The sequence below is a fragment of the Erinaceus europaeus genome, chromosome 2 (assembly GCF_950295315.1).
Source record: "Erinaceus europaeus chromosome 2, mEriEur2.1, whole genome shotgun sequence".
In the NCBI taxonomy this organism is placed as follows: domain Eukaryota; kingdom Metazoa; phylum Chordata; class Mammalia; order Eulipotyphla; family Erinaceidae; genus Erinaceus; species Erinaceus europaeus.
Window position 1 is genome coordinate 187,375,314 of NC_080163.1, and position 13,202 is coordinate 187,388,515.

A 13,202-nucleotide genomic window follows, 5' to 3' on the forward strand; every position below is an offset into this window, starting at 1 on the left:
GAAAACTGGGTCAGGGCCTCCAAATTGTGGCTGGAGCTCAAGAGGAGGGTGACAAGTTCGAAAAATAACACTGTCTCATGAAATGAGTGTGTGTGTGGGGGGGAGGTGCAGCCAGGGAGGCGGCACAGTGGATAAGGCACTGGACTCGCAAGCAGAAGGTCTCAAGTTCATATATACATATATATTTATTCCCTTTTTTGTTGCCCTTGTTGTTTTCTTGTTGTTGTTATTGATGTCATCATTATTGGGTACGACAGAGAGAAAGGGAGAGAGGAGGGGAAGACAGAGAGGGGGAGAGAAAGACAGACACCTGCAGACCTGCTTCACCGCCTGTGAAGCGACTCCCCTGCAGGTGGGGAGCCGGGGGCTCGAACAGGGATCTTTATGCTGGTCCTTGCACTTTGCGCCACCTGCGCTTAACCCGCTGTGCTACCACCCGGCTCCATATATATATATTTTATATTTATTTATTTTCCCTTTTGTTGCCCTTGTTTTTTATTGTTGTTGTAGTTATTATTGTTGTTGTTATTGATGTTGTCGTTGTTAGATAGGACAGAGAGAAATGGAGAGAGGAGGGGAAGACAGAGAAGGGGAGAGAAAGATAGACACTTGCAGACCTGCTTCACCGCCTGTGAAGCGACTCCCCTGCAGGTGGGGAGCCAGGGGCTTGAACCAGGATCCTTATGCTGGTCATTGCGCTTCACACCATGTGTGTTTAACCACCCACTGCACTACCGCCTGACTCCCCAGGTCTCAAGTTCTATCCCTGGTATCTCTCTTCCTCTCTCTATCTCGCTCTCTCTATTCCTATAAAATAAATATATCAAAGAAAAAAAGGGAGGAAGGAAGAAAAAATGGAGAAAGAAAGGGGGCTGGGCAGTAGCACACCTGGTAGAGCACACAAATTACTATGCAGAAAGACGTGGGTTCAAGCCCCTGGGTCCCCACTTGCAAGGGGGATGTTTCAGAAGTGGTGAAGTAGTGCTGCAGGTCTTGGCTTCTCTCTCTCTTTCTCCCTTTCTCCTGCTCTCTCTCCACCTACCCTCTCAATTTCTCTCTGTCTTTATCAAAAAGAAAAAAGAAAAATAAGTGAAAAATAAATGAAAAGAAGGGCCGGGCAGTGACGCACCCAGGTCACGCACACACGTCACCATGCACGAGGACCTGAGTTTGAGCACTGCCCCCCTTCCCACCTGCAGGAGGGTTGCTTCACGAGTGGTGAAATGGATCTGCGGATGTCTCTCTCCCTTTCTACTTCCCCTTCCCCCTCTCAATGTCTATCTGTCCTACCTAATAAAATAAAAATAAAAGAAATGAGAGTGTGTGTGTGGGGAAATCTTCCCCACTGTTATCTACTTTGTGAGCTATGCCACTGTGAATGTGAGTGTGCTGTTAATGCCCTGCGGTAAGGCTGGCAAGGACGTGTGTGTGTGTGTGTGTGTGTGTGTGCGTGTGTGCGTGTGTGTGTGTGTGTTTATGGGGTGGGGGTCTTCACACTGAGCCCAGAACATATACATTCAGGGGAAGTGCTTGCTCAGTAGATGCACTTCATAGGCTGGGGAGGGAGGATTCTGAACAGCCCTGTCTGGGAACTTCATCCTGGGTCTGGCTTTTTCTTCTTTATAGATTTTTTTTTTCTTTCTTTTTCTTCTTTTTTACCAGAGCACTGCTCAGTTCTGGTTTATGATGGTGCTAGAGGTTGAGTCTGGGAACTCAAAGGCTCAGGTCTGAGAGTCCTTTCACATAACCATTATGCTGTCTCTGCTGCCGAAACATCTGTTTTTCAAAATGTCATTTATTTATTTTAATGACAGACAGATAGACTGAAGTGCCAGAGTGCTGCTCTGCTCTGGTTAATGGTGGTGCCAGGGATCGAACATGGTACTGCTCAACCTCAGGCATAAAAGCTTGGTGCACTGACTTTCTCTCTCTGGTTTTGGCTTTTTATTTTTTCTTTCCTTTTTTAAAAATATTTATTTATTCCCTTTTGTTGCCCTTGTTGTTTTATTGTTTTAGTTACTATTATTGTTACTGATGATGTCATTGTTGGATAGGACAGAGAGAAATGGAGAGAGGAGGGGAAGACAGAGAGGGGAAGAGAAAGATAGACACCTACAGACCTGCTTCACCGCCTGTGAAGCAACTCCCCTGCAGGTGGGGAGCTGGGGGCTCGAACTGGGATCCTCATGCCAGTCTTTGCACTTGGCACCATATGCGCTTAACCCGCTGTGTTACCGCCCGACTAAGTGGCTTTTTATTTTTTCAAGAGCACTGCTCAGCTCTGGCTTATGATGATGTAGGGGACTGAACCTGAAACTCTGGAGTTTCAGGCATGAAAGTCTCTTTGCATAACCATTGTGCTATCTACCCTTGCCCTTTCTCACTCTCACTTTTTCTTTCTCTACCACTGTCATTGAACTTTACTGCTCCAAGCCAACTTTTTCAGATAGAGACATGCAGCCAGTTGAGTGACCAGGTTCAAGCCCCAAGTCCCCAGTTGCAGGTGGGGAAGCTTCACCAGTGATGGAGCAGTGCTGCAGTTCTCTCTCTCTCTCTCTCTCTCTCTCCCTCTTCTCCTGTCTCCCCTTGCCACCCAGATAATGTCATGGCTTTCTCTGCCCCCTCCTATAGGCCTGTAACTGCTCCCTGCTCAGCAAGGCCCTCCCTGACACCGTGTATATGACAACACCCAGCCCCCTCTGTTCTGCCTCCCCCATCCAAGGCTTCTCATTCCCTCCCCTGCTGCCTCGTGTCCCCCAGCCCCTCTGCTTGGCTACCTTGCCCACTATAGTCTCTCTCCCCCCACATCACAGTGCCAGCTCCAGGAGGGCAAGAATGTCCTCTCTGTTCCTGCGGGCAGGGCCTGGCACCGGGTTGACACTCAGTTAAGGCTTGTGACAGAAGCTGCTGGGCGGGGCTGCCAGCAGGGCTGAGGGTGGGGGAGGGTTCCATGAAATCAGCCGCAAAGAGCACTGGAGCTTCCCGTGAGCTATTTGTATTGTCTCTGAGCTATGTTCCAGCAAGGGAACGGTCTCTTTAGGAAGAAAGGCCAGGGTTATCCTGACCTAGGGCTCCCCTAGGAAGGAGATGGCGGGCCTCTGCTCCTGTCCCCACCCTCAGCGTCAACCCCCAGGAAGGAGCACCTGCTCTCTGGTTCTAGAAACCGAAACCGAAAAAGGAGTTACGCCGCCCTCTGGTGGCAGCTTCGGAGTTTGCAGGCTGGTGCTGCCAGGTGCTGGAAGAAAAAGAACAGAACACTGATTTCTGATTTCTACGTTATGTGCTCGTGAGGTGTTGAGGTGGGATTTATGGCATGTATAATCTCAATGCACCAGCGCGGCAGGCACTTTCAGCATGTGATATATATTCAAGTATGTCCAAAAGGGAGGAACGGCATAAAATTTAAATCATGTCACAGAGATGTGCTCTACAGCATTGTGCCTTTAGTTAACAGCCCTATTTTGTACTATTAACAACTAGTTAAGAGGGGCCGGGCGGTGGTGCACCTGGTTGAGCGCACATGTTACAATGCGCAAGGACCCAGGTTTGAGCCCCGGGTCCACACCTACAGGGGGAAAGCTTAGTGAGTGGTGAAGCAGTGTGCAGGTGTATGTGTCTCTCCCCCTTCCCTCTCGATTTCTGGCTGTCTCTATCAATAAATAAATAAAGATAATAAAAAAACAATTGGTTAAGAAAATCCAGCAAAACAGCTTACTTGGATAGCATGCTGCTTTGTCATGAGCAGTAACCAGGTTCAAGCCAGCCCTAAGGAACTGAAGGAAGTTTTTTGAGATTTCTCTCTTTCCCTCTCTCCTGCCCCCACCCCCCAACATATACGCTTTCTATCTTAAAAAGTCTGTCTGGAGCAGTGAAGTCTCAGAGATAACCAAAAAAATGTTAATAGTGGCCAACAGCAGCTCAGGAAGTGGCTCAGTGGATAAAGTACTGGATTCTAAGGCATGAGGTCTTGACTTTAATCCCCAGCATTGTCGTGTGCCAGAGAGATGCTCTTATTCTTCCTCTTCCTCTCTCTCACAAATATATAAATAAATAAATAAGTTTTTTTTTCTCCAGGGTTATTGCTGGGGCTCGGTGCCTGAACCATGAAAACACCCCTCCTGGAAGCTATTTTTTTCCCTTCTGTTGCCCCCCCCCCTTTTATCGTTGTTGTGGTTATTATTGTTGTTGTTATTGATGCTGGATAGGACAGAGAGAAGTGGAGAGAGGAGGGGAAGACAGAGGGGGAGGAGAGAAAGACAGACACCTGCAGACCTGCTTCACCGCTTGTGAAGCAACCCTCCTGCAGGTGGGGAGTTGAGGGCTCGAACCGAGATATCTACGCCGGTCCTTGCACTTCGCGCTATGTGAGCTTAACCCGCTGCGCTACTGCTGACCCCCATAAATAATTATTTTTAAAGAGGGGGGAGAGGGCAGGTGGTGGTGCACCTGGTGGAGTGCACATGTTGCAATGTGCAAGGACCTGCATTGTTACACTCAACCAGCTGCACCACTTCCCGGCCCCCCAAAATAAATTAAGGTAGATAGAAAGAAAGGAAGAAAGAAAAGAAAGCAAGCAAAGTAAGAGCACAAAGAAGCAGCACAAGTCTCGATGACTAGTGCAGAAGCCAAGCATGGGAGCAGCCCTGGCCTGAGTAAGCTCACCAGGGCTTGGCCTTGGGCCCTGCATCAGTCCCAGTCCCAGGGCCCATAAAAGACCTTTGTATAAGTCATAAAAAGGTTTCTTTTAAAAAAAATCTTTTAAAATTAAAAAAAATAGTTTATTTTGGGCAAAACAGAGAGATGTTGAGGGGATGGGGAGATAGAGAGACAGACACAGAGACACCTGCACCACTTGTGAGCTTCCCCCCTACAGCTAGGGACAGGAGGCTTGAACCCAGGCCCTTGTGCATGGCCACATGTACACTCTACTTGCTGCACCGTGGTCCAGTTTCTTAAATCTTTTTTTTTTTTTTTTTTTTTTTTTTTAATGAGAGACACAGAAAGAAGGACCAGAGCACTGCTCAGCTCTGGCTTATGGTAGTGCTGGGGATTGAACCTGGGACTTTGAAATCTCAGGCATGAAAATCTCTTTGCATTATCATTATGCTATTTCCCCAGCCCCCTCCCTTTTTAATTTTACTCAAACATGTCCCATATTAAGTCCCTACATCCACAAGTCAGAAGATTGTCACAGTGGATGGATTCTGTTAGATCAAATCACTTTATTTTTATTGTTATATTTTGTTCATTTACTAGGTAGAGACAGAGAAATTCAGAAGGAAGGGGGAGCTAGAGAGGGAGAGAGACAGAGAGACACCTGCAGCCCTGCTTCACTGCTTGTGAAGCTTCCCCCCTGAAAGCAGGGACAGGTGGCTGGAACCTGGGTCCTTGCTCATTATAATATGTGCACTCAGACAGATGCTCCACTGCCCAGCCCTAGATCAAGTCACCTTAATGGCATCTTTCAGAAAACCTAACAATGAAGAAATCTACTAGGCAACTGGTGAATGACATCCCCGCCCGCAGGCTTGGGGGTCCCTTCTCAGCACACATGGGATGGGCCTCCCTGAGAGGGGCTCACTGCCCCGTCCGTCACTGCAGCCCTGAGAGGACAAAGGGGAAACTGAAGCTGAAAAGAGGGAAAGTGACCCACTGGAGGTCACTGACAGAGAGGCAGCAGGAGAGCATCAGGGCATGCGGCTCTGTTCCCCCATGGAGGTGGAGGGAGGACACGCGGCCTGCCCCATTGGCCCTGGGGCCCGAGGTCCCTACCTGCGTGTAGCAGCGTAGCAGCAGCCCTTTCTCCTTGAGCAGGCGGATGAAGTAGTGACAGACAGTCGGCTGCAGGGAAGCAATGGTGACAACACAGATCAGCATGAAGGACAGTCATCACATGGTATGGGGGGCTGGGGAGCACTCCTGGCAGCACAGGGACCTCCATTTGCCCCGTTGCACAGATGGGGACACCGAGGCTCATGGAGGCTGACCACCTGGTGACGTCACCCAGCTGGTAAGTTACAGAGCTGGGACCCTGCCCCTCCAGCCCCTGCCCTGAGCAGAAGTAGTCTGGCTGCATAGTCTGGGCTCCTGCCAGGGTTATGAGCTCAAAACCCCATGGCAGCCCTTTCTGTTATCAGCTTCAGTTTACTGATGGGAAACTGAGGCTCAAGCCATAAAGGCAGGAAGCGAGGATCCTGGAGTCAGACCCAGGCAGCCTTAATATATTTGTCTGAGGGGCCAGGGAGACAGCATAATGGTGATTTAAAAGACTTTCAAGCCTGAGGCTCTGACATCTCAGGTTCAGTCCCCAGCACCACCATAAACCAGAGCTGAGCAATGCTCTGGTCTCTTTCATTAAAATAAAAACAAAATATTTGAATTTTTTTTTTTTTTTTTGGTCTGAGGGCCTGGAAAGGGCCTTCCACTGCTTACTGATTTCCTGCCCAAGCTTCTCTGCCCACTTCCCATATAACTTAGGAAAAGGGCTCACCTTGAACTGGCCAGGATAGAGTTCCTTGGCAAGAGCGAAGAAGGGCTCTGGATGTTTCTGTGGTGAAGAGAGTATCTGGTCACCAAGGGTGAGGTGAGAACTGGAGCCAGGGAGATCCATTTCCACCAAGGTGACAGATCCCGCAGCCCACCCTGCGTGCATGAATACCTTAAAGTAGCCAATCTCAAAGATGGCCTCGGGGTACGGAAGGTGGTACTTCTCCAGGTTGGCGTAGAGGCCGGTGGATGGGGAGCGGAAGTCAGGGATGCCAGCAGCTGGAGGCACAGGGGCAAGGTGCAGGGTCAGGGGTCTCGGGCCCACCTGTATGACATCTACTTCCCACACAGGAGGACTCCCAGCCTGGAGGTGGCTCCCACAGGCTAGAAGGGTCACTTACACGTAGAGATTCCAGCACCCACCAAGCAGATGACCCTGCGACCTGGTGGAGAGGAGATGGGGAGTCATGTGACTGCTTTGGTCAGTTTTGTGAATAACTAACCCAACAAAACTCCAGACAGCATCTGACTCATTAATGCCCCGGAGCAAGCATTTCAGATACAGAGATGGTGCTCCCAACTCTCTTAAGGATTAAGGACTGAAGAGATAGTATAGTGGTTATTTAAAAAGACTTTCATGGGTCCGGGTGGTGGCGCACCTGGTTGAATGTACATGTTACAATGTGCAAGGGACCGGGTTTAAGCCCTCGGTCCCCACCTGCAGGGGGAAAGCTTCACAAGTGGTGAAGCAGACCTGCAGATGTCTCTCTGTCTCATTCCCTCTCTATCTCTACATTCTTCTCTATTTGTGGTTGTCTCTATCCAATAAGTAAATAAAGGTAATAAAAAAATTTTAAAAAGAAAGATAGAAAAAGGACTTTTGGGAGTCGGGCAGTAGCACAGCGGGTTAAGCACAGGTGGTGCAAAGCACAAGGACTGGCGGGAGGATCCTGGTTCGAGCCCCTGGCTCCCCACCTGCAGGGACATCGCTTCACAGGCAGTGAAGCAGGTCTGCAGGTGTCTATCTTTCTCTCCCCCTCTCTGTCTTCCCCTCCTCTTTCCATTTCTCTGTCCTATCCAACAACAACAACATTAATAGCAACAACAGTAATAACTACAACAATAAAAAAAAAAAAACAGGGCAACAAAAGGGAATAAATAAATATTAAAAAAGAAAAAAAAAGGGACTTTCATGCCTGAAGTTCTGAAGCCAGGTTCAATCCCCAGCACCATCATAAGTCAGAGCTGAGAAGTGCTCTGGTAAAACAAATACATTTAGTTAATTAGTTATTAAATGTTAATGCCTGTATTATAGAAAGGAAATATGTGGCCACTGGGAGAGATGGAGTCATCATACAAGCACTGAGTCGCAGTGAGATCCCTGCTGGTGATAACAACAAAAGTAAATAAAAATCTATTCTTTCTCCTTCCTTCCTTCCTTCCTTCCTTCCTTCCTTCCTTCCTTCCTTCCTTCCTTCCTTCCTCCCTCCCTCCCTTCCTCCCTCCTTCCCTCCCTCTTTTCCTTCCTTCCTTGCTTTCTTTCTTTCTCTTTTCTTATAACTAGAGCACTGCGGGAGTCCTGCGGTAGCACAGCGGGTTAAGCGCACATGGCGCAAGTGCAAGGACCAGCGTAAGGATCCTAGTTCAAACCCTGGCTCCCCACTTGCAGGGGAGTCGCCTTGCAGGTGTCAATCTCTCTCTTCCCCTCTCTGTCGTCCCCCCTCCTCTCTCCATTTCTCTCTGTCCTATCCAACAACGACAACAACAATAACTACAACAACAACAAAAAAACAAGGGCAACAGGGAGTCCGGTGGTAGCGCAGCGGGTTAAGCGCAGGTGGCGCCAAGCACAAGGACCGGCATAAGGATCCCGGTTCCAGCCCCAGCTCCTCACCTGCAGGGGAGTCGCTTCACAGGTGGTGAAGCAGGTCTGCAGGTGTCTATCTTTCTCTCCCCTTCTCTGTCTTCCCCTCCTCTCTCCATTTCTCTCTGTCCTATCTAACAACAACGACATCAATAACAACAACAATAAAACAAGGGCAACAAAAGGGAAAATAAATAAAAATTTAAAAACAAACAAACATAAAAAACAAGGGCAACAAAAGGGAAAATAAATAAATAAATAAATATACTTTAAAAAGCAGCAATAACTAGAGCACTGCTCAGTTCTGGCTTATGGTGGTATGGGGGAACTGAACTGGGACTTTGGAGCCTCAGGCACGAGTCTCTTCGCAAAACCATTATGCTATCTACCTCCGAACCCCCGTCCCATTTTTTAATGTGCTTAGTCTGGTGCCTTCAGCAAAGGCTGAACAAACTGCCATGATTTGCCACTCCCCTGCCATAGGCACCCAAGGGCCAGGTGAGGGAGAACAGGAAGAACAAATGCTTCAGAGCTACAGCCTGCATTTCCTTCACAACCTGCCAGAGAAAAGTGTCAGGCAGCTGTCAGGCCTTCCAGGAGAGGGTGGTTCAGGGCGGCCAGCTGCCCCAGAAGGGTGCAGGCAGCAGCTGGAGGACAGGGAAAATGGAGAAGGCGCCTGTGACAAAAGGCTGTTCAGGACCCTCAAAGAGTGGATTGTTCTAGTGGAGGACTGCTGAGGGCTTGGTTTCTCAGACTGCTGACCTCAACTCACAGCAAGAAACAAGAGTTACAGGGTGACCCTGCAAACAGGCACCTCAGCAGCACCTGAAACAACCTCCTGTAATACTAGTCACAGGGGGTTGGGGGTGGAGGGGACAAGAGGTGGCTCACCCGACAGAGCGTACATTTCACCAAGCACCAGAACCTGGGTTTGAGCCCTGGCCACCACATTGGGAGCATCATGCAGAATGGAAGTTCTACCAATGGTGGAACAGTACTGTGGTGTCTACTTTTCTCTCTCTCTTTTAAATTTTTTTAATTATCTTTATTTTATTTATTGGATAGAAACAGCCAGAAACAGAGAGAAGGGAATGTTAGGGAGAGAGACACCTATAGCACCTCTTCACCACTTGTGAAGCTTTCCCCCTATAGGTAAGGGCTGGGGGTTCAAACTCAGGCCCTTGCACATTGCAACATGTTACTCAACCAGGTGCACCACCACCTGACCCCTTCTGTCTCTCTCCCTCTCTATCTCCCCTTCCCTCTCAAATTTTCTGTCTCTATCCAAAATAAAATAAATAAAAAAGAGAAAAGAAAAGAAGTCTCTGCCAGGAGTGGTAGGATTGTGCAGGTGCTAAGCCAAAGCAAAAACATTGCTAAGGGCCAGTAAGATAACTCACCTGGATAGAGTGCTGCTTTACCATGTGAGTGACCCAGGTTCAAGCCCAATCTCTACCACACTGCAGAAAGATTCAGTGCTATGACCCCTCTCATTCTCTCTTTGCCTCTATTAAAAATAAAAATAGGGGGACCGGGTGGTAGCGCACCGGTTGAGCGCACATGTTATAGTGCTCAAGGACCCGGGTTCAAGCTCCCGGTTCCATCTGCAGAGGGAAAGCTTTGCAAGTGGTGAAGCAGTGCTGCAGGTGTCTCTCCTTCTCTTTCCCTCTCTATCTCCCCTACCCTCTCAATTTCTGGCTGTCTCTATCCAATATATAAAGATAATTAAGAAATTTTAAAAAATAAAATAGGATGGAGGAGATAGCCTAATGGTTATATAAAGAGACTCTCGAGTCTTGAGGCTTCAAATTCCTGCACCCAATCCCTCGTACCACCATAAGCCAGAGCTCAACAGTGCTCTGTAGAAAATAAAAATTAAATACAAATAAGCTAAGTAAATAAGGCCATCCTGGAAGTGGTGCAGTGGATAAGATGTTGAACTCTCAAACCTGAGGGCCTAAGTTGTATCTGTGGCATCACATGTTCCAGAGAGATGATCTGGTTCTCTTTCCTCTCTTCCCTTTTCTCTCTCTCTCTTTCTCTAATAACATAAATAAATCTTAAAAAAAAAAAAAGTCACAGGAACACACCCAGTTCTTGCCATGTTCCCATTCCTCTGTGGGCATCTGCATCTGCAGTAAGTGATCTAACTAACCCCCTATTAGTCTTGAGTTGGCTACTAAAATCACCAGCCTTGTCAAACAGGTCTGGCCAATTCAGGTACAATGGAGGTATGACCTGGTTCTGGCAGCCCCAGACCCTGGTGACTGGTCAGTCACCAGACTATGACCCAAACTGGGTCAGCTGGAGCCGTCTCTACTTTTTTGTGTGAGCAAGTAATCTGGAAGATGTTTGGGAGAAAGAAGCTCTCTTCACTAGGAGCTGCTAGGCCGGTGGAACCTGTCTTTTGGGGCCGTCTGAAGTAATCGTTAACCCCACATAGAGAGAAGCTGTGCCAAGGAGGCTCAGACTTTTTATTTTTATGTTTATTTATTTATTTTTAATTTTTTAAAATTTACTTATTTATTTATTCCCTTTTGTTGCCCTTGTTGTTTCTTTTTATTGTTATAGTTAATATTGTTGTTGTTGTTGTTGGATAGGACAGAGAGAAATGGAGAGAGGAGGGGAAGACAGAGGGGGGAGAGAAAGACAGACACCTGCAGACCTACTTCACCACCTGTGAAGCGACTCCCCTGCAGGTGGGGAGCTGGGGGCTCGAACCGGGATCCTTACACCAGTCCTTGCGCTTTGTGCCACATGCACTTAACCCACTGCGCTACCGCCCGACTCCCTATTTATTTATTTATTTTTTAGCCCAGGAGTAAACCCAGTATCTTATGTACATGTGTTATACCACAACTGAGTGGGTTTCCAGATTTATTTTATTTTTTAAATTTTATTAAGGGGGAACTGGGGCCTTGCACATGTATCATTTCACCACTCTAGTTACTTTTCCATTCAGAGAGAAGTGGGGTAAAGAGAGAGAGAGTGAGAGAGAGAGAGAGACCACAGCACCACAGCATCCTCCACTGCTAGAGCATCTCCTATGTGGGGCTGGGACTAGAATCTGCGCCACATGTTTAGCTATGCAGATACCCAACCTGATGAGCTATCTCTCTGGCCTTAAACCTTTATTTTTAGAGGGTGAGCAGAGAGGAAAGTGAGAAGAGAGAGAAAGGGAGGTGGTGTACATGGTCCAGCACATATATGCACAGGACCTGGGTTCAAGCCCTTGGTCCCTACTTGCGGGGGGTGGGGGGGGGAAGCTTCACAAGTGGTGAAGCAGGTTTGTAGGTGCCTGTCTTTCTCGCCCCCTCTCTGTCTTCCCCTCCATTTCTCTCTGTCCTAACCAACAATGGCATCATCAACAACAACAATAATAATAACCACAACAACGATAAAACAACAAGGGCAATAAAAGGAAAAAAAAATAGCCTCCAGAAGCAGTGGATTTGTGGTGCAGGCACCAAGCCCCAGCTATAACCCTGGAGGCCAAAAAAAAAATAGTAAAAGTAAAATAGAGGCCAGCAGTGGCATACCTGACACAGCACACATACTACCAGGCACAAGAATCAGGCTCAGTTCCTGGGTCCTCACCTCACATGTGAAGCAGGTCTGCAGGTGTCTCTCTTTTTCCCTCTCTATCTTGCCTTTCCCTCTTGATACCTGTCTAACAGACGAATAAACTAATATAAAATAGACCAAAAAAAAATGGAATGATAGAAGGAAAGACACCATAGCACCCTGCAAGGACCATGAAGTTCCCCCCACCCACGTCCCACTCCTCCCTTCACCCCTCCCTCCTGTCTGTGGTGTTCCCATGTGGTGCTGGGGTTCTTCTTTTTTTTTTTTTTAACCTTTTTTTTTTTAATTTTCCCTTTTGCTGCCCTTGTTGTTTTTGTTGTTGTTGTTGTTATTGATGTCGCTGTTGGATAGGACAGAGAGAAATGGGAGAGGAGGGGAAGACAGAGAGGGGGAGAGAGAGAGAGACACCTGCAGACCTGCTTCACGGCTTGTAAAGTGACTCCCCTGCAGGTGGGGAGCAGGGGGCTCGAACCGGGAGCCTTACACCAGTCCTTGTGCTTCGCACCACATGCGCTTAACCCGCTGCGCCACCGCCGGGCTCCCGGTGCTGGGGTTCTAACCCAGGTGAGCTATCTCCCGGCCTGGCCTCCAGGGTTCAGGTGTTTGACATCACTGAAAGCCCCTGCGTGGCTAGACTGCTTCAAGATGGGTTTTAGTGGCAGGGTGAACATGTTTGGGGGCACAAGCTTCACGAGCATCCTGGGGCAAGTTTTCAGGTGCAGACACTTACAGCGCTCGCTCTGCATGTAGCGGCTCACCCCTTCCAGGGAGAGGTCGTCCAGCAGTCGCTCCTTCTGCGTGCCCAGCCCCAGCGTCTGGGAGAAGAGGTTCCGCAGGAAGTCCACTGGCCACACAGAAGGGACAGCCGTCAGGGCTGGGGGCATCCAGCCAAGGTGCATAGACACTCAGAGTGCCCTTGTCCGAGCCCTGGGGTCTCCTCCCTTACCCACCAGCCTGGTCCAAGCAGGGCCCTCCAGGCTCTTGTAGTGAGCCCAGAGGGTGAGTCTTGCCCGCAGTGGAGGTGAAGGGTATCACATAGACCCACCCCCACCTCATCCTCCTCAACACATCCCCAGGAGAGCTACTCACTCTGGGCTTCTCCACCGGCAGCTCCTCCCTCAGTGTCAGAATCTGAGTCTGAGTCCTGTTAGGGGTGGGGGTGGGGTGACCAGGCCCAAGAAGTAGGGTTAGGAGGTAAGGTAGGGGGGTTCCTCTTGGATCTAGGGAGAAAGCTCTGGGACCTGACAGGGTGGTGGGGGAATGGTGG

General features: G+C 48.7%; 1 protein-coding gene across 1 annotated transcript in view; it reads right to left on the bottom strand.

The window, feature by feature from the left end:
- SIRT2 (sirtuin 2) overlaps window positions 1-13,202 on the bottom strand; it is a 33,260-nt gene that overhangs the window by 11,395 nt on the left and 8,663 nt on the right. Inside the window, exons 3-8 of the mRNA XM_016188513.2 lie at window positions 13,025-13,079; window positions 12,666-12,779; window positions 6,888-6,929; window positions 6,659-6,765; window positions 6,491-6,547; window positions 5,773-5,841 (exon numbers count right to left, since the gene is read on the bottom strand). Of these exons, the coding sequence (XP_016043999.1) occupies window positions 5,773-5,841; window positions 6,491-6,547; window positions 6,659-6,765; window positions 6,888-6,929; window positions 12,666-12,779; window positions 13,025-13,079 (444 nt within the window). The remainder of the gene's footprint in view (window positions 1-5,772; window positions 5,842-6,490; window positions 6,548-6,658; window positions 6,766-6,887; window positions 6,930-12,665; window positions 12,780-13,024; window positions 13,080-13,202) is intronic.